The following is a 22,430-nucleotide window of genomic DNA, read 5'->3' on the forward strand; positions in this document are numbered from 1 at the left end:
TAAGAAACCATAGTCCCTGCCTGCAGGGAGCTCATCAGCTAATGGAAACACAATCTAGTGAAGGCAAACTGTGTGAGACTATACCTGTGAGGGCTTGCGAGGAGGTGACTGCACACATACACGTGTGTGTGAGTGTGTAGGTGAGCACATAGGTCTGAGTGTTATGAGCACATGGGCGACGAGTGTGCATATATGGAGGTGCACAGGCAGGTGCAGAATGCACGGGTCTACAGGACTGCGTGAGGATGGTGTGGGCATAGGTGAATGCATAAGCACATATATATGTGAGCTTGGGAGTGTGTGTATTCCTTTTCGTGTCTGTGCACACCTGCGACCCCCTCAAACCCACCTTTTGAGAATTCAAATGATGTCTTCACCTTGAACGTCCCCGCTGTGTGCGGTCGGGGTCAGGCCACCTACTACCCCTCCCCTCCCCTTCCCCTAGGCCTCTGCAGAGAGAGAACCGCCCCCACTGGGGCAGAGGGAGGGGTGGGGTATAGACCAGGAGATGAAAGGCGGGCGGGCAGTGGGCATTATTGCTGATAAAGGCTGGGTAGGGAGCAGGGCACCGGGGAAGAAGCTGAAGCCGGAGGCAGGGGAACATGGGCAAGAGAGTGAACCGTGAGAGGGGCCGCAGCCCGAGGGAGCCGCAGTGGGAACGACTCGAGCCCACAGCATGCGGGACGGACGCGAAATAGCGCGGCCCGGGCGCCGGGTAGCGGGGCGGGGTGGGGGATAGGCTTTGAGGGCCGGGACGCGCGGGAGCTTTTCCCCGTACGCTCTCCCTTCCCTCCTCTCCCCTCCCGGAGACTGCGGGGAGGGCGGGCGCGGTTCCGGGGGGTGGGCGGGCTGGGCGGGGAGGAGGCGGGGCCGACGCACTGGCTTCTCCCAGCACCTCCCGCAAGCATCCAGAGGGAGCCGAGCCTCCACCAGGTCTGGGGGCCGGGCGCCGGAGCGCAGCGCAGCCGTGTCTGTCCGCTGAGAGGGCTGAACTGGAAGCCGAGCGCTGCCGCGGGAGGCGGGCGATGGGGGCAGGTGCTGCCGGCTGCGCCATGGACGGGCCGCGCCTGCTGCTGCTGCTGCTCCTGGGGGTGAGTGCTAGCCGGAGGGGAGCCCGCTCCCCTTCCCGGGACCGGAACCCCAAGGAGTTCAGGTTTTCCCGAGGGAAAAGAGAAAAGAGCGTTGGGATCCCAGATGCTGGGGGTGGATGGCGGGAGAGGAGCGCCGATGCCAGTATCCACGGAGGAGCGCCTAAGGTTCTCAGAACGAAGAGGCGACCCTGAGATTCAGGGTAGAGATGCGGACAAGAGGGGCGCACCTATGCGGGTCCTCATGTACCGTGGGGGTGTGTGTGTGTGGAGGAGCTGGGAGGGGTCTCTCAGGAGGGAGTCGTGGGGCTCTCGGATGCCTGGGTTCTTCGGAAGAGGGCGCTTGAATGCTGGGAGCTCGAGGCGACTTTCCCCCTGAGCATCTTGATTTCTGGAGGGTCGTGGGACGGAACCCAGGCTAAAGAAGCAGGAGGAATGGGACGGGAACTAGAGAAGTGAGAAGAGAGTGTGGTTGGGGTGGGGAACCGGGGACGAGGGGATGGAACAATGTAAGAGGAGGATGGAGGGACTGGAGGCAAAGGGGACCGGGCATCGGACAATGAGGACCGGCCAGACAATGGGGGGGAGGGGCGTGGGAGGGGGAGGTTCGTGGAGGGGGGCTCTGTTGAAGAGAGAGAAGTGGGTTAGGGGCGGCAGAAAAGGGACGACGGCGAGGAAGGTAGAGAGATGGAAGCAAAATGAAGGGACGGAGAAGGGAGAGCGGACCCCGACCTGTCCGCCAAGAGACAGTAGGACGAGAAGAGAGAGCAGAAGCACAGCTGCTTCCCGCGCGTGTCGCGCGCTCTTTCTCGCGGCCTAGCGGGGTCGGGGAATTGCGGCTTAGGGTCCGAGGCTGGGAAGGGAGTGCCCCCGCGGCTAGTGGGCTTCTCCTACGCACTTATTCTCGCGGTTTGAAGCAAAGCCACGGACCGGATGGGACGGAGCAAGCGTCGTCCGACGGGTTCTCGCCGCCGCCACTTCTCGGGGTGCAGAGAGGCGGGACGCGCAAAGTGGGGACGGTCCCGGCAGCGCGCAGCCGGGGGTCGCGCGGGCGAAGGCGGCCCGCAGGGGGCGCTGCGGCGCGAGGGCTGAACCATCGCAGCTCCCCGCGCGACTGGGGCTGCGCGCCGCACCCGCCACCCAGACCCCCAGTTAAGCGGCCCGAGCGCCGCGCTGATGATTGGCTCCGTTTCCGCGCCCAGGCGGGTCGGGATTCCGCCCGCGCCCCGCCCAGCTTTCGATGAAGGACCCCGGGCACCGAACAAGACGGAGGCGCTCAGGCGCCTCACCTTCTGTCTCGGCAAAGGACTGTGGGTCCTCGTAAGCATCGAAGTCCGTCCGGTAGTTCTGACAAGACATCCAGGAGATGTGACCCGTTGTGTGGCCATGAAGGGAGTGCCCTGGAAGGTTTGGCAATGGAGGAGGTGTCCTCACTCTCCCTGCCATCTTCATCTCTCATCTGAACATTGCGCCCCCAAATCCCCATTACAGACAAGGAGACTGAGGCTCTGGGAGATTAAACCAATTGGTCAAGACCCCACAAGCGAGTTGAGACAGAATCCTAGCTAGACTGCCCCTCACCTGATTCCCAGCTCAGTACTCCCCGTGCCTCTTAAGGGGCAGCCCGGCGTTCCAGCTCGGGATAAGAGCTGCGTGTCTCGGCGGCAGGCGGGCGTGACACCAGCCGCAGAGTCAGGCCGGCGGAATATGGGGGCTGGGATGGGCAGAGACCCCTTCCGGGCTCTAGCCCCATCCCCGAAGCTCAGCCTGGTTTCCGTGGGATAGCAGTACCTCCGGCTTCGTCCGGAGATTTGGGAGTGACTGCGGGCAGGTTTGCTGACTAACGCCGCGGGTTAGAGATGCATCTCGTCTGGGGCGGGGGGGGGGGGGGGGCATGGAGGGGGGACTGGGGCGGCCAGTTGTGAGGATCCTGGAGGAGCGAGGGCATGGGCTCCGGATCTGGGCTGGAGAGTGTCCCCCGAATAAAGAAAAGGCGAGGAAGGAGGGGATCTGGGGGTGGAGGGCCTGGGGGCTCGGGAAGGTGGACCCAGCGAAGAATCTGTCGCCTGCAGCCCCTGCGGCTCTCGCCTCCGCCTTGCCGCGGGGCTGCTGTCTATGGGCTGGCGCTGCGCACCACAGCGGTCCGAGTTTCTTCCTGGGCCGCGGCGAGAGTGCTGAAACCAGAGCGCGTCCCGGCGGGTCGGCTGGCGGGCCACGCCGGTAATGGAGGCACTTTGTCATTCAGACGTCTGTAACCGGAGCCGCCGGGCTGGCTAATGCGCCTAATAGGGATGCAGCGAGGGCAGCAAATGCGAGGACTGGAGCGGCCGGGTGGGGGAGGCGACTCTGGGAAGGAAGGGGTCCCCGCCTTGCTGTACCAGTCTGATCCCGTTCCCGCGCCTAGATTCTTCCCTGGGGGTGCAGGGTGGGGAAGCGGGAATAATAAAACTGGTTGAGTGCCTACCGTGTGCCACGCACTGCCCTGGGTAATTTCTCTTGTGTTATTTAATCCGTATAAGGCCCCAGCAGAGTAAATCGAGTTATTCCCATTTGACAGTTGAGGGAGCTGAATCTCCCTAATATTCAGGCACGAAACCAAGCTCCCCCAGTTACTATGTGGTGGCGCCCTTGTTGGAACTCAAGATGCTTGGCTTGGAGTTTACTCTTTCCTCCTTATGCCAGGCATACCCCCGCCCAACCTTCCAGATCACGGAAGGACACGTGGCCTTGAACCACCACTAGACCTGGAGGTTAGATCGTGTCCTATGCTCCTGGCACCACAAATTTATAACTGAGCCCCTTCACCCCCCACTCAGACCCCTGCCCCCTTTCAAAGTCTTCATGCATCCTCCTCTAAGTAATTAGCTCTTGTCTCCGACCCCAAATCCACCCTATCTAAAGGAGTGGGGGACATGTGCCAGTGCCTCCCCAGGGCTTGCATTGGTCTCAAAAGACCCTTTGCGGGCTTCTCTGGTGGCGCAGTGGTTGGGAGTCCGCCTGCCGATGCAGGGGACACGGGTTCGTGCCCCGGTCCGGGAAGATCCCACATGCCGCGGAGCGGCTGGGCCCGTGAGCCATGGTCGCTGAGCCTGCGCGTCCGGAGCCTGTGCTCCGCAGCGGGAGAGGCCACAACAGTGAGAGGCCGGCGTACCGCTAAAAAGGAAAAAAAATAAATTAAAAAAGACCCTTTGCATATTTGAAAACTCGCCAACCCCATGATGGTGGCCAATGGCTCCATTCACCTAAGGAACCTTTTGCTGAAGCTGTTGTCAATGGATAGGACTCATCACACTGAAGCCTTCCTATGGTTTCAAATTCTTTCAACTATTTTGGTGTATTTTCTGTTTTGTCCAGTTTTTAAAATTTAATTATTAAAAGTCAATTCAGGGCTTCCCTGGTGGTGCAGTGGTTAAGAATCCGCCTGCCAATGCAGGAGATACGGGTTCGAGTCCTGGTCCGTGAAGATCCCACATGCCGCGGAGCAACTAAGCCCGTGCGCCACAACTACTGCCTGTGCTCTAGAGCCCACGAGCCACAACTACTGAGCCCGCCTGCCACAACTACTGAAGCCCGTGTGACTAGAGCCCATGCTCTGCAACAAGAGAAGCCACAGCAATAAGCCTGCGCACCACAACGAAGAGTAGCCCCCACTCGCCCCGCCGCAACTAGAGAAAAGCCTGCATGCAGCAATGAAGACCCAATGCAGCCAAAAGTAAATTAAATGCATAAATAAATTTATTTTTTAAAAATGTCAATTAACCGAAGGACATTTCCACCTTAGTTTCTAGAAAGCCTGGATATGGCACACCCCCCCCCAAAAATTGCAAACATTCTAAAAAATGGAATAAGTGTAAAAAGTATAACTTTCAGGCAAATGTGCCTATCATTTTGATAAATTGATCATTTTGGAGCAATTAGCCTGAATCCTAGTCATCCCTCCCTGCTTCCCAAGATTGCCTGGCCTTGGACCCATAGAGGCTGTGGCCAGATTGGTGCATCAGGCCACTTAGCAGAATGACCTCTGTGGGCCTCAGTTTCCACAGCTGTCAGACAGGGGATGAAGGCAATCCCTCAAGCCTTTCCTCCTCAGCTTCTGGAGCAGTTGTTTGGGGTGATATTTCCTCTCCCTCATGGGACTGTGGCTCCTCTCAGGAGTCAGGGACCATGTCTCATTGGAAACTCTTAGTTTAGTGCTCAGTAAGTAGTTGAATTAGTTAGCAGTTCTCCATCCTCCTTTGGTCCCCATACCCTCTTCAGACGCTTCTTGGTGGGTCTCTCTTCATTTCTATCCTGCCTACTCTGAGATGGTTTCCCCTGTTTGGGGATGGCTCAACTCTCCTCTCCCACTACCTACCCCCCGGCTCAGTAGCTCACTCTCCCTAAGACAAGACACTTCTTTGGGGCTTCCCTGGTGGCGAAGTGGTTGAGAATCTGCCTGCTAATGCACGGGATGCGGGTTCGAGCCCCGGTCTTGGAGGATCCCACATGCCGTGGAGCAGCTGGGCCCGCTTGCCACAACTAGAGAAAGCCCTCGCACAGAAACGAAGACCCCACACAGCAAAAATAAATTAATAAATTAATAAACTCCTACCCCCAACATCTTCTTTAAAAAAAAAAAAGATACTTCTTTGATAACCAACATTTATTGAAATCCAACTATGCATCAGACAGATTTGCATAAATTATTTCTTTTAATTTTCACAGAAACCTGGACAGTAGGTATCACCAACCCAACGTTTTAGGTGGGAAAACTGAGGCTTAGAGAGATTGAGAATTTACCCAAAGTAGCATACTACTAAGTGGCAGATCTGGAATGTTTTGAAATAGAAAACAAAACAAGCACAGGAAACACATGGTTACTAATTATGTGGCCTGGACTCCCAAGTGCAAGACTTTGGAGAAGAGAGAGGACCACGGGCTGCAGCAGGGAGAGCAGGCTTTGAGAAGAGGGGCTTGCGCGAGGCTCCCACTCTGCCCGCAACTGCCACAGTCAGATTGCCTCAGTTATCTGGAGCCCAGGTCTCTGCTGACCTCAACTAACTGGAACACAGCCAAAAGCCACAGAAGACCTTGGAAAAGAGAAAAGAGGGGTCCCAAAGTGAATAAACACCTTACTCATTTATTTAATGCCTCCCGCAACTCTCTGAGGCAGGTACTGTCATGGTTACCTAATGATGAAGAAACTGAGGCACAGGGAAATTCAAAACCTGTCCCAGGTCACCAGCTCTAAGCTATGAACCAGGATTCAGAGCAATGAAGGCAGCTGAGGAGGAAGGTAGACTTTTTACTCTGAGAACGGCCCCCTCCTGGTTCCCATACTCCTTACACTGACTTTATTCACCTTCCTCCCAGGGCTAGTTACACACTTTCTAAAATTCAATTAGACCTAATAAATAAGACTGGGGAGGGCCGCTCAGGTCACACTGGCAGCAGCAAGAACTGAAAACTGATACTTTAACAGGAAGGGAGGAGGCAGAAAAAACTATAAGAAAAGCTGACAGGAGAACTCTCTTGACAAGTGTGGTAATTTGGGATAAAGAACACAGGGCTCCGCTGCGTTGCATCCCAGAATACTCACTGATGTAAATACTGAGTCCCTGAGTCATGGGGAAACCGTGAAGGTACGTTCCAGAGACACAGGAAGGTGCTGCCCCCGTGGTTAAAGTGAAAAACATTAGGTGAGAAGAACAGCAAAGCCGTGACTTTCCAGAAACTCAGGTATCCAGAAAGTCAGGCCCTGGAGTTCTAGTTAATTGAGGCCATATTGTATTAAGTTCTTAAATTCCATAAATATACATGTCGGGTCCCTAATATGTGCCAGGTACCATCTCAGGCACTGAGGTGACCACAGTCCCTGCCTTCAGTGACCTGAGAGTCCAGTGGGGGACTCTGTAGAGTGTCAGACCAGACAAGAAGAGTGAACAGGGGCGACATGTGACAGGGCAACTCTGTGTGATTTGTCAGATCAGGGAGGGGCTGGGCCACAGGACCACTTCCCTGATGAAGTGACATTTAAGCAGAGCCCTGAAGGATGAAAAGAAATCTGAACAGACCTTTCTGGAACCTTGCTCACCTCCTGGGGGAAAGCCTGTATCTGGGACTACCCCCCGCCGCTAGGCTTCTGGTCTACAGATGTTCCCAGTACTGTGTTCCTGCCACCTGGGAGGAGATGGTGGCAACACCCAAGGTTCCCCTCCTTTGCTGCCTGCACCCTCCCCACCGGTTTCTTGAGGACCATAGGCTGCCTCCTAGACTGATCCAACCTGTCCATCCCCCTGCCTCCACCAAACCCTACTGAGACCTCAGGATATTAGAAAGGACTGAAAGGAAAGGAGTGTTTTGGGTCATGATCTGGCCAACATGGAAGCAGAGAAATGCCCAAAATGACCTTTACAGCTCTTCTCTAGTTGCATGATCCAAGAGACCATACTTCCTCTGAGCATCAAATGGGAGCTACACGGTCTGGAGCCAGGGAGACAGGCTTTGGAGTTTTATTAGACATTAAGATTTTTTTTAAGGAACAGAAATATAAAGCAATCTGCCAGCAACCCCTCCCTCTCGGGAATCTGGTGCTAAATCATTCCATCCATGAGCAAAGATGCCTCGGCGGCGGGAATCTGACTCTCGTTTCCCCTGTTTGCAGTGTTGTTCCCACTGGCTGCATGGGGCGCAGGGAGAGGGGAGGGCTGGTGGCCGGAAATCAAACCCTGGGGGAGCAGGGTTGCTGGGTGGTGAGAGCACACACTTTTTCATATTGGTAACAGGCGTACTTTTCTCCTGTCTTGGCGCCAGACTCTCGATGACCGGCTGGTCATTTGCTTTGGCCCCGAGCTCTCTCCATCTCTATCGGTCTAGAGAGATGAAGACTCAGAGCAGGAAAGCCGAGAAGGTCAGAACTCCCAGAGCAGAACCAGGATTTGAACCCAAGGTCCCACCCCTCTGCTTCTGTTCTTGGACACCTCCCATTTGATACTTAATATGTGGAACGGTAGAATTAAGGGTGAGGAGTAGAGCCCTGCTAGACTTTGATAGAAAAGGACTCCCCTCTGGGTAGACGCATCCCTGGAGAAATGCAGCTTAGCCAGTGGCACTTGGGCTAGATTTCAGCTTCTAGTTGCCCCCTTGGCTGGGAGCCCTGTGTGCACTGCAACCTGCCTGCTTGTTCCTGACTGCTGCCCAAAGGCCCTCTGCCGGGCCTCAGGTTGCCTTCCCCACATGGTGTATCCTTGGGATTCCAGGAGTTACTGTAACCCCAAGATGAACTTTGCAGAAGGTCAGCATCTGAAGCTCTGATCTCACACCCCTAGCAGCCTGCAGGGGCGTGCTGTCCCCCCTCTGCCTTTCTTCCCCATCAGCTTTCAAGCGCCAAATGCCTCCCTGGTGAGCTCATCCCAGCCCAGGTGGTTCCAATAGAAGGCTGCAGGAGGGGGTGTTTGCTCCCTGGGAGTCTACCCTGTCCCCTTTCCCTTGCCAGTCTGACCTTCTGATCTTCCTCCACCCAGGTGTCCCTTGGAGATGCCAAGGAGGTGTGCCCCACGGGCCTGTACACCCGCAGGGGTGAGTGCTGCAAAGCCTGCAACCTGGGCGAGGGCGTGGCCCAGCCTTGCGGAGCCAACCAGACCGTGTGTGAGCCCTGCCTGGACAGTGAGTATAGGGTGTCCGGTGGGGGGAAGGGGAGCGGAATGGAAGGGGGCTGGAGGGCATGCCCAGTAGAGGCCTTCCAAGTGCTCTGCGCCCTGGCAGGGACTCCTGCCCACAACCGTCTGGGTGCCAGAAGTGGGTCTGACCCGGCATAGGAGGCAGAGAGGGGAAGCTCAGAATGGATGAGGGAAGTATGCAGAGGGAGGAGGGGGACCAGATGGGGGATCCCCAGGCTGTGCCCCTTCCCAGCCCCCAAGTAGAGAGGCCTGGTAGAAGAGTGTGGCCAGGAGGGAGGAGTAGCTGATGCTAAAACCAGCTAAAAATATCATCTGCACTGCAGAATCGATGGCTGCCACTTACCCTTGGTGCATTTGTGGGGAGGGGAGGAGGGTCAAATCCTGGCTGCCCTGGACACTGACCTTGGGGGATCCTGGGAGGGTGTGGCTAACCCTCCCCCCGGGGCCAACTGTTCTCCAGCTCTGACGGAGGAAGCAGAGCTTTCCCCAGGCTGCAGGGACGGGGGTTGGAGCACCACAGGGATGTCCTTACTGGGGGGTGATGTCGGGTGCGAGAGGGGGGAGGGGCGCTGTGGCCATTCCTACCTAGGATTTCCTCGGGGAGGGCAGAGAACCCCATCTTCCAGAGGTGCTGGATGAGGGAGGCAGAAAGATGGCAGGTCTGGGGTCTGAAATTCTTTGCGCTTGACTCAGTCTCTGCTGGATTCACTCCGCCCCTTCTGTTGCTTTCAGGCCGTGGGCCCTTTTCCTGACTCTGCCTGGAAACCTTTCCTGTTGACAGTTAGATCTTGCCTTCTACCTGGCACTCAATGCCCACCTGGAGGGCCAGTGGGAATCCTACCCAGATTGTTCTTTGATCATGTTGGGGACAAGGCTACAGGAACTGGGAACTCTGAACGCCTCCGCCAGCTTGTCTTACCTTTGAATGCCTCGCCGCCACCACCGCTACCTCGAGGCATCTCACTGCACACAGCCTATCTGTCCTGCAGGCAGCCCCAACTCCTTGGTGTCCCAAACACTCTGTTGTCCTACTTCTGTACTAGTGGATCCTGTAACTCCATCCCCCAGCAGAGAGATGCCAGGTAGGGAGGCTGGACATCCCATAATGCCTTTGCTACCTTGCCATCTGGCCGCCTCTGTCCTGGCCTAACAGGGTTTCTTTCCATCCCAGGGCAGGGTGGGCCAACCATCAGCTACCCTGGAACCTCCCACGTTTGCCTCTCTTATTTCCTAGACTCTGCCCAGGGCCTCTTCTCTTTGGACCCGAAGTCTCCCAGGATGGGACCCCAGTCCCTTCTGTCAAAACAAGCGGTGGGATAGAAGAGGCTGAGAGAGGGCATCTCCAGGGAAGGGGAGGGGAGGCAGGAGCAGAGACCAGCTCAGAATGCTCCCTCCCACTTCCACTTTCTGCTCCCCTCCCTTTCCCCCCTTCCCCCTCACCCCCCTCCCCGCACCCCAGCTGGGTTAACAGGCTGCCTTTACAAGTCCGCTTTATGGGATGGAGACCCCAGTGGACTTTCCCTCTATCCTCAAAACGTTTCCACAAGGAAACCCATTAAGCTCCTGCCTTCATTCTCTGCCCAAAAAAGACCACATTTTTCCCACCGCCCCCAAAACCCTCTCCCAGGAGTTTGCTGCTAATCTTCTCTATTTTCCCATGGGCAGGGCCCTCCCCTTCCCCTCCCATGTGACTAGACCCACCCCTGCTGCCACATGCCACCCAGATAGGAGCCTCTGGTATAAATTGGACCTCCTGCCTTGGCTGTTTCGGTTTGGAAGTCCTTTCTGATGTCTGACTAATATCCCTGCTACTGAAGTTCATTGAATTGATCACTGCCCACCCCAGGGGGCCCAACCTTTACAGGATCCCTGCTGTGTGTCAAGTGCTACTGAGGAATTTCACTTATTCCTCATCACAACCCTGTGAGTGGAGACATTATTCCCTGTTTTACAGAGAAAGAAAAAAGCTCAGAGAGGTTAAGTAAAACACCCAGAGTCACACAGCTAATAAAGTGATGGAAGCAGGTTTTGAATCCAGATCTGCCTGATGCCTAGGAAGAGAAACACAGGAGTCCCTCTGCCAGAGCTGACTTGAAACTGAAGTCTTCCTCCAGGCCCATCTCTGTCTTTTCTTCTCTTCCCCGCCAACTGCTGCCCCTTTTACTTCTCTGCTTTTTCCTTCTTTGCTTCTGCAGTTCCAACCCCAACCTCCAAGATAATGACCCTGTGCTCCATCTTGTCTCTTGATGGCATTAAAGAAAGTTAAGATAGGACCCCCACAGCAAGCCTCGATTTCCATCCATTGGGATCCCAATCTCTCTACCTCTGTTTCCACATTCTGAGCAATCCTCCCTCCCCAGTTCTCAGGTTCTAAATCTGTGCTCTTCCTGCCGTGGGAGCAAGGATACATCCTCTTGGATTCAGTTTGGCATGGAGTTCTCCACCCTGGGCTGGAAGGGGTGAAGAAGATCTGGCTCTGTGCCTTCCCCACTCTTTGCACAAGGCGGAGAGGACCCTGGCATCCCCCCCCCCTTATTCTGGAGCTCACATCCATTAATTAAGAGAGCGTGAATCAAGAGTGAGCTTGGAAATCTTCCTTTCATGTCCTTTGAAAGAGCAGAGGACTATATTTGCAAGTCCTCCCTTCCTTCTAGCTTCAATCCCTCCTGCAGTACCTTTCTTGCCAGGAGTCCCATCCCTGCCCTCTAGAGCCAAGCCCTTCAGCAGCTGGGGTAGCGCCATGGGTGGGAAATTCTGTTGTCTATCCCTAGTCACTCCCATTCAGGCCACACCTGAGCCCCCACCTGTGCAGAGAGGAATGGGAGGGCAGCTGAGGTGGGAGCCTGCCTGGTGAAGGCCGGCTCTGCCCGGGCTGGGTTCACAGCTTAATTCTGGCCTGTGGGGAGGGCTGGATGGGAACCACTCTCAGATTATTCCTTAATCATGCTGGGAACCCTCTAAGAGAATCTGCCAAGAAATTTACGGGCACCAGCTGGGTTACCCCCTGAAACCTCAGGGCCAACGCTTCCGGGGCCTGGAGCACCGGGCTCCTGGCCCCCTTCCTCCTTCCCAGTCGGGTGCCACCAGCTTTCACACACCGGGGATCCGGGCCCCGGAGGGAAAAGCGGGGGAGTCAGTGAGGGGGCGAGGTAGAACGAGGGTGTCCCGGGTTGGGGCGGGAAGGCCTCCAGCCCCTGCGTCCCAAGTGCCCCCAGGGCAAGCGGCTAGACACGGGGCGTGGCTCCCCCCGCATGTCCGTCTGTCCTCAGGCGTGACCTTCTCGGACGTGGTGAGCGCCACGGAGCCGTGTAAACCGTGCACCGAGTGCGTGGGGCTGCAGAGCATGTCGGCGCCCTGCGTGGAGGCCGACGACGCCGTGTGCCGCTGCGCCTACGGCTACTACCAGAACGAGACGACGGGCCACTGCGAGGCGTGCCGCGTGTGCGAGGCGGGCTCGGGGCTCGTGTTCTCATGCCAGGACAAGCAGAACACCGTGTGCGAGGAGTGCCCCGACGGCACGTACTCCGACGAGGCCAACCACGTGGACCCGTGCCTGCCCTGCACGGTGTGTGAGGACACGGAGCGCCAGCTGCGCGAGTGCACGCGCTGGGCCGACGCCGAGTGCGAGGGTGAGCGTCGGGGCTGCGGGGTGGGGGTGCGGGGCGCCCCGGGGTCCGCAAGGGTCTGCCGTGGCCTGCGGGGCCAGTGGACACCCTCCCGATCCTTCCCACCAATGGATCCTATCCACTGTTTACCCTTTGGGGCTGTTTGTTAAGCCATCCTCATTCTCCCAGGCCACACTCATTTCCCAGGGCTTTGTTAATCTGTGGCTGCTGGCTGGGAATTGGACGGGTGGCAGATGAGCGGCACGAAGGTGGCCTCCGTGTCCAGAGCACAGATAGGACATGTCTGATCCTTGAGGCAGACTCTCTGCACTGGAGAAGGGGGTCTTAGGACCCTCAGGAGTTGGGACCTTTTGTCTCTGAGGCCCATAGGGGTTTATGGCTCTGGGACCTGGGATGGAGTCTGCCCTGTCACTTACTATCTGAGCGACGTCAAGGAGGTCACTTCAGTTTCTGGACCTCAGTTTCCTCGCTGCACGCGGTTTCCACTGTCGCTGTGGGTTTGGGCCGGGGGCCGGGGGCTGGCTCACTTCAACTTGTGGGGGAGGGGTCAGCAGTCACTGGTACAGTTTAGTCAAGGACGAAGTTAGACCCAGAGAATACTAAGGAGGTCGTGCGGACAGGGGCTTTGGGACAGAGAGAGAGGCGGAACAGCAAGCCTGGGGCCTGTGAGTCCGAGGATGAGGGAGGTGCACATGGAGGGCCCTCAGCTTCCTGGGTGGATGCGGGCTGGGTGTGCCCTCCTTAGCCAGAAGGGGCAGTTCCTGGGATGGGAGGAGGAAGCACTGTGGCAGTCAGGGCAGAACCATTTTGGTCCCTGGTTGGTGACATCCATCTTGGGGGAGAGACTGACAATACCTTTACTTTCTATCCCCGTTCAGCTGTTTCCCTTGGGGCCTAACCCTCAGGGTGCTCTCACTCTGAGCAGGCAACGCAGCGCCTCCTTCAGGAGCCCTAAGTTGGACGGGACAGAGACAGCCTTTGCCCCGGTCTGATGAGGGAGACGCAGTCCCAGCACTTAGTTCCCAAGAGATCCCCCCATTCTGGTGGGGGCAGCACAGCCTCTGCCTTCAATCAGCCCCCAGTTGGATGGGAGAGAGAGATCCCCGGCCGTGGGGAGCCTCCAGTCTGACACACCCATGCCTGCCTTCCACGTCCTGTGATCTCTGGCGCAGGGAGCTCAGGGTGCAAAGGGCCGTTAAGCTGGGCTGAGGCCAGGTGTGTGTGTGAAGCTTGCTGCATTGGGATGTGGGGTCAGGGTGGAGAAGTGGGGTGCAGAAAGTGGCGGTTCCGGGGGCCATTGCCCTGGGCCAGGAGACAAGCAGGTAGCGTCAGGCGCAGGGCAGAGGAGGGAGGGAGTTTCAGCGCCTGCAGCAGGCAGGTGGGTGGCACGCTTCTGTGGGCAAGTCGGCACCAGCTAGTGGGGGGGACTTAGGGGTGCGGTTAGAGCAAAGAAAGGTGCTGGCTGGGGGAGGGATGGGCTCTGCCTTTTGGCATTCACACATTCCTTCCAGATACCACTCTACTTTCCCAGCCACCCTGAAGGGGTGCCTTTATCCCTGCCCCTCTTCCCCTCACCCTCTAGCCTCTGAACGGGTAAATGTCAGCTCCAGGGCAGAGGGAACCTTTCAGGAAATGGAATTTGATTTGTGGTGGCTTGGTTGCCCCCCTCCCCTCCACTGCAGGGTACTTCCTTGCATAAACGCTTCCAGTGTCAACATGGTGACTCACCCACCCTGGGGACAGAACCTGCCCCCCTCCCCAAGCAAAAAAAATTGGATTTAGGAGGAGTAACCCGGCCTCTCTTTCCACCCCCAAGTCTGACAGCTCCCATTCTGGAAACGGCTGTCAGGACCTGCCAGGGCTTAGTGGGTTGGAATGCTAGTGGACACAGCCACATCTGGATCTCATCCCCACCCCCAAACAGGGCGGGGGATCTGAGAGACGAGGAGAAAGCGCCCTGGAAGGCGCCTTCTGCAGCCTGGGCCGTCTCTCAGCTCTTCCCCACTGCTCTCAAACCTCTGTGACGCCTGACTTCAGTGACCCTCCACCCAGCCATGCCTTCAGCCTCTGGGTTCGGGTCAGTTGAGCAGAGCTGTACCCTTAGCCTCGGGGTTCAGGCTGCCCCTCCAGCTGGCCCAGTCCCCTAGCCGGGCAAGAGGAGACCCTCCCGGGGCCAGCGCCTTGTCTGGGGCTGCCAGAAGGAGGGCTGTGTTTCCTCCACTCCCTGCCCCACCTCTTCCACGCCTTCCTTTCCAGGACTGAGATGGGGGAGGGGTGGGATAGGGCAGCAGATGGCAGCCCCCTCCCAAATGCCAACCAGATTCACATGTGGGGACCTTACTCCTCAGAATGTGCTGAAAATGGGGGCCTTTGAAGCGTCTTTGCCTTGAGCCAAGGAGGCCTAGGAAACCCGTGGGCAGTTTCGACTCCAACTTGGGTGGGCAAACTGGGGGCTAGGTGAGGCAGAGCTGGGGAGCAAAGTGCCTGCCCTTCACCCCATCAGCTTGTCCTGTCTGCTTTCCCTCCCTGCTCCAGGTGTGGGAAGCGAGGAAGGAAGGAGTAGGCAACTTTGCCCAGACAGGTACCCCCAGGTCGTCCAGAGTCCACAACCCCAGGTACTGCCCCCGGCTGGGTGGCAGAATGGAAAATCCCACCCACTTGTGCCAGGGGCTGCTGGGTCCCCTGCCAGGGAGGCTGGCAGTGCCCAGCTGGCATGAGAGAACCTAGGTGGGTGGCAGGGCAGTCCCCCTCCCCTGAGGCAGTGGCAGTGCCTGCTCTGTGGGCCCTCTCTCCACCAGCAGTCCTCAACCTTCCCAAGTTAGGTTTGGGCTATCTGACACTGTCATCTCTGGGTGGCAAGATCAGATGGTGTGGGGGCCACGCAGGGCAGGAAATAGAGGCTAGCCACTATCCACGGACCAGCCAGAGGGAAGCAAGCCAGCTGGGCACCTCCCCACCCTGCCCGAGCCCAGAGCCAGGACACCAGAGACTAGAAAGGAGGCTGGATGCCAATTCTCAGGGGGCAGTGCCGGGGAAGGTACCTCTCTGCCGTACCTGATTACCCTCATCCTTCTTTAGGGCAGGGGTGACCGGCGCCACTGGGGCAACCTGTGGCCAGAGAAATTACATTTCCCTAGCCTGATTCCAGCTGGAGGCGTCCTAGGGCCCACTCTCTTCTTTGTGTGTTTACCTCCATGCTGGGTTTTTGGGTACCCAGGGTAGGCAGAGTAGAATTCTAGGATCACAGTTATACCCAAGATGGAAGGGAACTTAAAGACCGTCTCTTTTCATATCCCCATTCATGGGGAAGTTGAAGCCCTGAGAGTTGAAGGGACTGGTCCAGAGTCACACAGCAAGTCAGTGGCAGAGCCGAAGGGGACCCAGCGCTCCTGATTCTTAGGCCCTTGCTCTTTTCCACCATCATGACATCATACACCCGATCCCAGCCCTCTCTCCTGTGTGTAGCCGCTGGACATACAAGCATCTGGGGCAAGGAGGGGGCTGGGGGAGAAGCTCTGAGGGTCAGAACATAGGAGAGGGGCGGGGGGAGTGGGCCCTCACTCCTGTAGCCCTTTCTCCCAGAGATCCCTGGCCGTTGGATTACACGGGCCACGCCCCCGGAGGGCTCAGACAGCACAGACCCCAGCACCCAGGAGCCTGAGGTACCTCCAGATCAAGACCTCGTAACCAGCACGGTGTCAGATATGGTGACCACAGTGATGGGCAGCTCCCAGCCCGTGGTGACCCGAGGTACCACCGACAACCTCATCCCTGTCTACTGCTCCATCCTGGCTGCTGTGGTTGTGGGCCTCGTGGCCTACATCGCCTTCAAGAGGTGAGAGGGGGAACGGGAGCCAGGGAGCGGGATCTTTACCCTCAAGGAGGGCTTTGCTGCGACCATGACCTGAAAATGCACACACCCATTTTTTTTTTTTTTGCGGTACACGGGCCTCTCACTGTTGGGGCCTCTCCCGTTGCGGAGCACAGGCTCCGGACACGCAGGCTCAGTGGCCGTGGCTCATGGGCCCAGCCGCTCCGCGGCATGTGGGATCCTCCCGGACCGGGGCACAAACCCATGTCCCCTGCATCGGCAGGCGGATTCTCAACCACTGCGCCACCAGGGATGCCCCGCACACGCGCTTTTAACTCAACCCCAAACCAAGCTCATCCTCACTTACCATCAGCTTCCCCACTCCAGGGTGTGGCAGGTCAACAGGAGGTAGGGAAGGGGATCGTCCCTGTCCTGTCCTGGTGCCAGCACCTCCCCACCCCCATTCTGCTGCCTCACCTGCCTCCCTGCACACAGAGCTTCCTTTACCAACAGCTTGTGTCCTCATTCCCTGAACCCCGTTACCTGTGTGTATGTGTGCATGTATCTCTTCCTTCCCACGTCACACGTGGGATCTGATGGCACCCATAGCCAGAAATCCAGGATGTGGATAAGTCCTAGGAAGCGTTTTAAATGTTTAAGTGCATTTTCCATTCTTTAAAAAAAAAAATCATCAAAGTAATAACGTGCTTGTTTGGGAAAATGCAAAGAAGACCAATGTCTTGTAAAGCAAAAAGTAGTAAAGCCTCCTTTTATCTCCCCAAATCCTACCCCTCTCCTCCTGGGAATCTGTTTGGAATGGATCCCTTCCAGCCATTTTCTATGCATTTATAAACACGTGTGGAAAACCTATACATACACACGCAGGTTTTTTTTTTTTTAAAGCATCAATGTGATAACATTATACATATTCTACAACTTACTCTTTCACTTAATCTCCCTCGGGAGAGCTTTCCTCAGAGCATATAGATAATCTGATTATTTATAATTGCTCGTTCAATAATACGGGCGGATCATAATTTATTTAACCAGTCTCCTATCGATGGACATTTGCTTTGTTTTTCTTTTTTTCTTATTGCTTATAACAGCAGAGGGAATCCGTGTACATACCCCTGCACACACGTGGGAGTACTTTAGAAGGGTAGACTGGGAAAATGGAGCTCCGGGGAAGGCATGCATCTGTGCACCATTCATCCCATGGACATTTATTGAACACCGGCCGCACACACCAAGCCCTGGGTGCCTCTCTGCCCTCACGACGTTTTCGGCGTGGGCCAGGGGCAGATAGGTAGAGGAAGGAGAGCCTCCCGTGCCGTGCGGGGTTACAGACGGGCACCCCCTGGGCTCCCGGCACCCACACGCCAGAGCACAGATACCTTAGCGGCGTGGCCCGTGCGCCCCTCAGCCCCGTGACTGGGGCTGTCCTCTGGTTCCAGGTGGAACAGCTGCAAACAGAACAAGCAAGGAGCCAACAGCCGGCCCGTGAACCAGACGCCTCCACCCGAGGGAGAAAAGCTACACAGCGACAGCGGTATCTCTGTGGACAGCCAGAGCCTGCATGACCAGCAGTCCCACACACAGACAGCTGCAGGCCAGGGTAAGCAGTGGGGCCGGGCGCGGGCCGGGGGGGCGAGGCAGGGAGAACAGGGGTGGTTAAGCTTAGGCTATAGGAGGGACTGCAGAGGGGCTGGCTGCGGGCCGCTGTGTGGAAGGATGGGAGAGGCGGGCTGAGGGCATGGGTAGGAGAGGCCCTTTCCGGTGGGGATGACTTGGGAAACGGAAGCTTTGACAAATCGGAGCATCTAGACTCATCCAGCTAATTGTCCCCCAGGGCTAATCACTCCCCAAAGTGGCTGCAATTAGCCTCCTGCCCAGGACTTCCGGGGAACAAGTAGTTAATTGTGTCCCCTAATCGGTGGCCCATAGCCCAGCTCCAATACACTTGCTGGAGTTGAGTCCAAGACCAGAAGTCCTGTCTCCTCAGCCTTGATTAATTGCTGGGGGTGGGAGGGGGTTAGTGGGCAGGGAGGTTAGGTTGTAGGGATGGTTCTGGAGCTGTGGGTGAGTCAGCATCCCCCAGGTGCCTCCACAGCCCTGCCCACATCCAGGACTGCATCTTGGGCATCCCTCTGCTTCTAGACCCTCGGGTCCTCCCCAGATCGAGAGGAGAAATGCCTCAGCCCTTCTTGGGTCTTACTCCAGGCCCCCACTCCCACGGTGGGGGAAAGGGTGTCCAGTGGGTAGCGCCTGACTCCCCCTGGGTTCTTGGCAGCCCTCAAGGGTGATGGAGGCCTCTACAGCAGCCTGCCGCTGGCCAAGCGGGAGGAGGTGGAGAAGCTGCTCAGTGGCTCTGCGGGGGACACCTGGCGGCATCTGGCCGGTGAGCTGGGTTACCAGCCTGAGCACATAGACTCCTTCACCCAGGAGGCCTGCCCGGTCCACGCCCTGCTGGCCAGCTGGGCCACCCAGGACAGCGCCACACTTGACACCCTCCTGGCTGCCCTGCGCCGCATCCAGCGAGCCGACATTGTGGAGAGCCTGTGCAGCGAGTCCACGGCCACGTCCCCGGTGTGAGCCGGCCCGGGAGCCCCTGCCCTGCCCCGACATTCCGAAGACTGATGTTCCAGCCAACCCCACAGGCCAGCGTCAGAGCTGCGCGCCTCTGGGCAGGGCCTCGGAGCCCGGGCCCCCAAACCACAGCCCTGTCACTCTCCTGTGTGGCCCCATCGCTTCCGATCACACTCCCTCTCCAGCGCCGGAAGTGCCCCTGCCGCCTCTCCCACCCTGCCCTGCCCTGTCGCCATCTCAGGCCTCCTGCCCCCTTCTCCCCCGACTTCTAGGGGGGCCAGCCCCTCCCACCTTAGCAGGTTGTCATACATGGGGGGCTGACACCAGGGATGGTGTTGAGGGCGTGACAGGGTCCCAGAGACTCAGAGGGAAAGACTGAGGAACCAGAGCCATGGGCTCTACACTGTGAACTTGGGGAACGAGGGAGCACCTTCGTGGCCTAAACCTCCCTCATCCCCCCTCCCCCACCCCCTCTGGCCTAATATGAAGAGGATCAGAGGTTTGATAGAGCTGGAAGAGGGGGTTGAAATCTAGTCCATTCCCCTCATTTTACGAACAGCAGAGTGAGGCCCAGAGAGAGGCAGTGGTTTGCCCAAAGCCACCCAGAAATGGGGAGGCCAAAGATGGGCTGTCTCCCGAAACGAGGGGTGCAGGCCTCAGGTCTGCAGGGAGCGGGGGGCTAGGCGACCCTCTGGGAAATGTCTCGAAGCCAAACCCAGTCTGCCCTTCACCATCTCCAGGCCTGTCCAGCCCCCGTGGAGAGGGGATGCTTCACCCAAGGCCTGGCCCATTGATCCATCCTGACCCCACAGGTTTGGGGTTTGTGGCAAGGGGTGCTGCTTCCCTCTGCCTGTCCCCTCAGGCGTATCAGTGTGGCATCCGTGGTGTGGCTAATCTGTAGGTACCCACCATCCCAGCATAGACCCAGAGCCAGTCCCCCTGGAGTCAGCCCTGGGGGACTAAGGAACCCCACCTGCAACACAGAGATTTACAGGCACACAACCACACGGGATGAGAAATCTTGCTTCTCTCCAAGAGTTCTTCCTCTTGGGCTGTGGCCGGATCCTCCTGGGGCAGCTGCCAGAGAAGCATTGAAGGGAATTGAACTCTACTCGCTGTCTTCCCTCGCCCCCGGGTTTGGCAGGCCAAGGACGGCTGAGGCTTGGGCTGGCGCCTGCCTTCCGAGGGCCTGCACGTGGAGGAATGCTCCCCCGTTCCACCCCTTCCCTGCAAGCACGGGTTTGGCTGGGCCCTGGAGGCTGCAATGAAGAGAAGTGGACCAGCGTGGGAATGCAGCAAGAAGGAATTGAGTTAGACTGTGGCCCATAGAGGGTCTCTCCCAAGTTTAGAGAACCCTACAAAGGACTGTTTTTTCCCTAGCTTGGTACCGGAAAGGGGCCATGGAGCCCCTCCTGGCCTGTTCTGTTTTGCTTGATGTTGGAATGAGTGTGCCCCCCCCTCCGTCTATTTAGCATGAACGAGCCCTGACCAGGATGTGCACGGACAGCCACCCCCTCCCCAGCCCAGGGGTCTCTCAGCCCTGTGTGACTGGGAACGTTGTACGTAGATGGCATTTCTTTGACCTGAATCTGTGATGGGAGGAGGAAACTCACCTGCTGGCCCCTCACCTGTGAATGTGGGGAGTGGGACAGAGTCTGAGGTATTTCTTTTCCTCCCCAGCAGTGGGGGAGGGGGTTGGAGGTTGCGAGTATGTTTCAGCATGTGTTTGGTTCTGGGGCCCCTCCTGCCTCCCTTTGGGCTGAGATGGAACCCTTTTGCCCCCTCCCCCCCCAGCTGGGGGCTGTGAACTCCAGGCTCCTTGTCACCCTCCCTGTCACCTGCCCCTTGCATCCTGTGTAATCATTTCTTGGGCCCTCCTGAAACCTACACGTAAAACATAAACGATGAACATTAAATAGCAAAGAAAGGAAAATCGTGCAGAGATTTTCTGGAAATACACGTGGTTTGAGTTGGTGGGGGGTTATGTGTGCGGGGCAGGGACCCGGGTATAATTTCCAGCTCAGTGAATTCCTGTCCTGTTTCCCCCCACACACAATGGGGAAGTTTTAACAGAAATCCAGCAAATTCACATGTGACACCATGGAGTTAATTTAAGTGGGATAGAGCGGGAGTGGGGGCCCTTGCCGCCAGACTTTGGAGAGGGAAAGTAAAAATGGCCATGCAGGAAGCTGGCCAGCTGTGAAGTTGACCAGATGTCAGAAGTGAAACTGACCACAGGGGAGCCAGAGGCTTGCTGGGAGGGCCAGGTCACAACCCCACGGCTCGCAGCCACCCACACGGCCTGGGAGGCACACCACCCCCCAGCACACAAGCACACACACAAGGTCTGGCTCCAGATGGCCTGGCGGGAGCCTGGCTGGTCCGGCCTGGAGTTGGGCAGGCCCCTCCCTTGTGGCTTTCCCGGGCAGGTCCCAACCCCAGCTCCTACCAGCCTGGCTTTGAGCCCTGCCTGGTCTGGGAGCTGCAGGGTTCCAGGCCCCGGGTCTGTGTCCCTCTCCCAGGCTGCCCTGGCAGCTGGTCCGAGCTGCTCAGCCTCTGCTGATGGCTTGGCCAGGTCTTCTGATGGGCCTGACTTGTGGTTGCTAGGGAATGCCACGGGAGGCTTGCTTTCCCAGAAAGAACAGCAAACAAGCCTTCCTGATCTTGGGATACTGGGAGGGGCCAGCCGGGCCCCAGCCAAGAGTTAGGCATGAGGTGGAGGGAAGCTGTCTTCCATCTCCCACCCGCAGGCTGGTGGCGGGGAGGGGGCAGTGATTTAGAGTCGGTATAGGAAATGATCCTGGGTCTTGGGTAACCCCCAGTGTGATGGGGGAGACAGACTGTCTTGAGGAAGCCTCCCATCTAATGGGGGAGACATAGCCCCAGACTTGAAGATACCTCTAATCTGATGGGGGAGGCACAATTCCTATCCTAGAAGAGCCCCCATTCTCATGGGGGAAATGCCTCTAATTCGGTGGGGGAGAGCTGGATGCTGCCTGTGGGAATAAGGAGACACAAACTCCTGTCTTCCACGATCTTATGTACTTGAGGAGGTGGCAGCAGACAGCCCCTGTATGGTGTGCAGTGCCATGCTAGGGGTGAGTGGGGGCCCCAACCCAGACTCACCCCTACCAGGGGTTAGGGAAGGTTTGCCAGTAAAGAGACACTGAAGCTGAGCCCTATCGAAGTGGAATCAACAAGCCAGGGGAGGAGAGAGTTCCTGGCAGAAAAATCAGTGCAGTAAAGGCCCCGAAGAGAGAGAATAGAGCCCATGGGGCCTGGGGAGGCTCCTGTACCTGCAGCCCAGAGAGTGAGTGGAAGGTCAGTGGGGCCAGATGGGGAAGGGCTTGCAAAGAGACACGTTAAAGCATCTGGACTACATCTTAGAACAGTGGGGAGCCACTGACGGGGATTAAGCGGGGGGTGCCGCAGACAGATTTCCATCTTAGAAAGCACCAGCTCTGGCTGCAGTGTGGAGGGTGAGGGTGGGCAGGATAGGTGGGCCAGGAGGTGGAAGTCAGAGGTAAAGGATGGGCCACAGGGATGGCGAGAAGAGGGCATTGAGAAAGCTCCTCATAGCATGCAGGACTGGGTAGGAGATGTGGAGGTGACTGACACTGGCCTCGGGCTTCTGGGGGTAGCGGAGCAGAGAGCCTGAAAG

General features: G+C 57.5%; 1 protein-coding gene across 1 annotated transcript; it reads left to right on the forward strand.

Moving 5' to 3' along the window:
* Window positions 1-916: 916 nt before the first annotated feature.
* Window positions 917-20,697, forward strand: NGFR (nerve growth factor receptor). The gene is made up of 6 exons (XM_065897492.1): window positions 917-1,091; window positions 8,591-8,732; window positions 12,016-12,375; window positions 15,955-16,207; window positions 17,638-17,798; window positions 18,474-20,697. Exons 1-6 carry the CDS (start codon window positions 1,026-1,028, stop codon window positions 18,773-18,775), a joined length of 1,284 nt encoding a protein of 427 aa, XP_065753564.1. The 5' UTR covers window positions 917-1,025; the 3' UTR covers window positions 18,776-20,697.
* Window positions 20,698-22,430: the final 1,733 nt, after the last annotated feature.

The sequence above is a fragment of the Phocoena phocoena genome, chromosome 19 (assembly GCF_963924675.1).
Source record: "Phocoena phocoena chromosome 19, mPhoPho1.1, whole genome shotgun sequence".
Taxonomy (NCBI): Eukaryota; Metazoa; Chordata; class Mammalia; order Artiodactyla; family Phocoenidae; genus Phocoena; species Phocoena phocoena.

Excerpts from the sequence above, each read along its gene's own strand:
- NGFR (XM_065897492.1), top strand. The coding sequence starts at position 1,026 with ATGGGGGCAGGTGCTGCCGGCTGCGCCATGGACGGGCCGCGCCTGCTG. Across the intron at positions 8,733-12,015 it reads GTGTGAGCCCTGCCTGGACA|GCGTGACCTTCTCGGACGTG; the intron begins GTGAGTATAGGG and ends GTCTGTCCTCAG. Across the intron at positions 12,376-15,954 it reads GGCCGACGCCGAGTGCGAGG|AGATCCCTGGCCGTTGGATT; the intron begins GTGAGCGTCGGG and ends CCTTTCTCCCAG.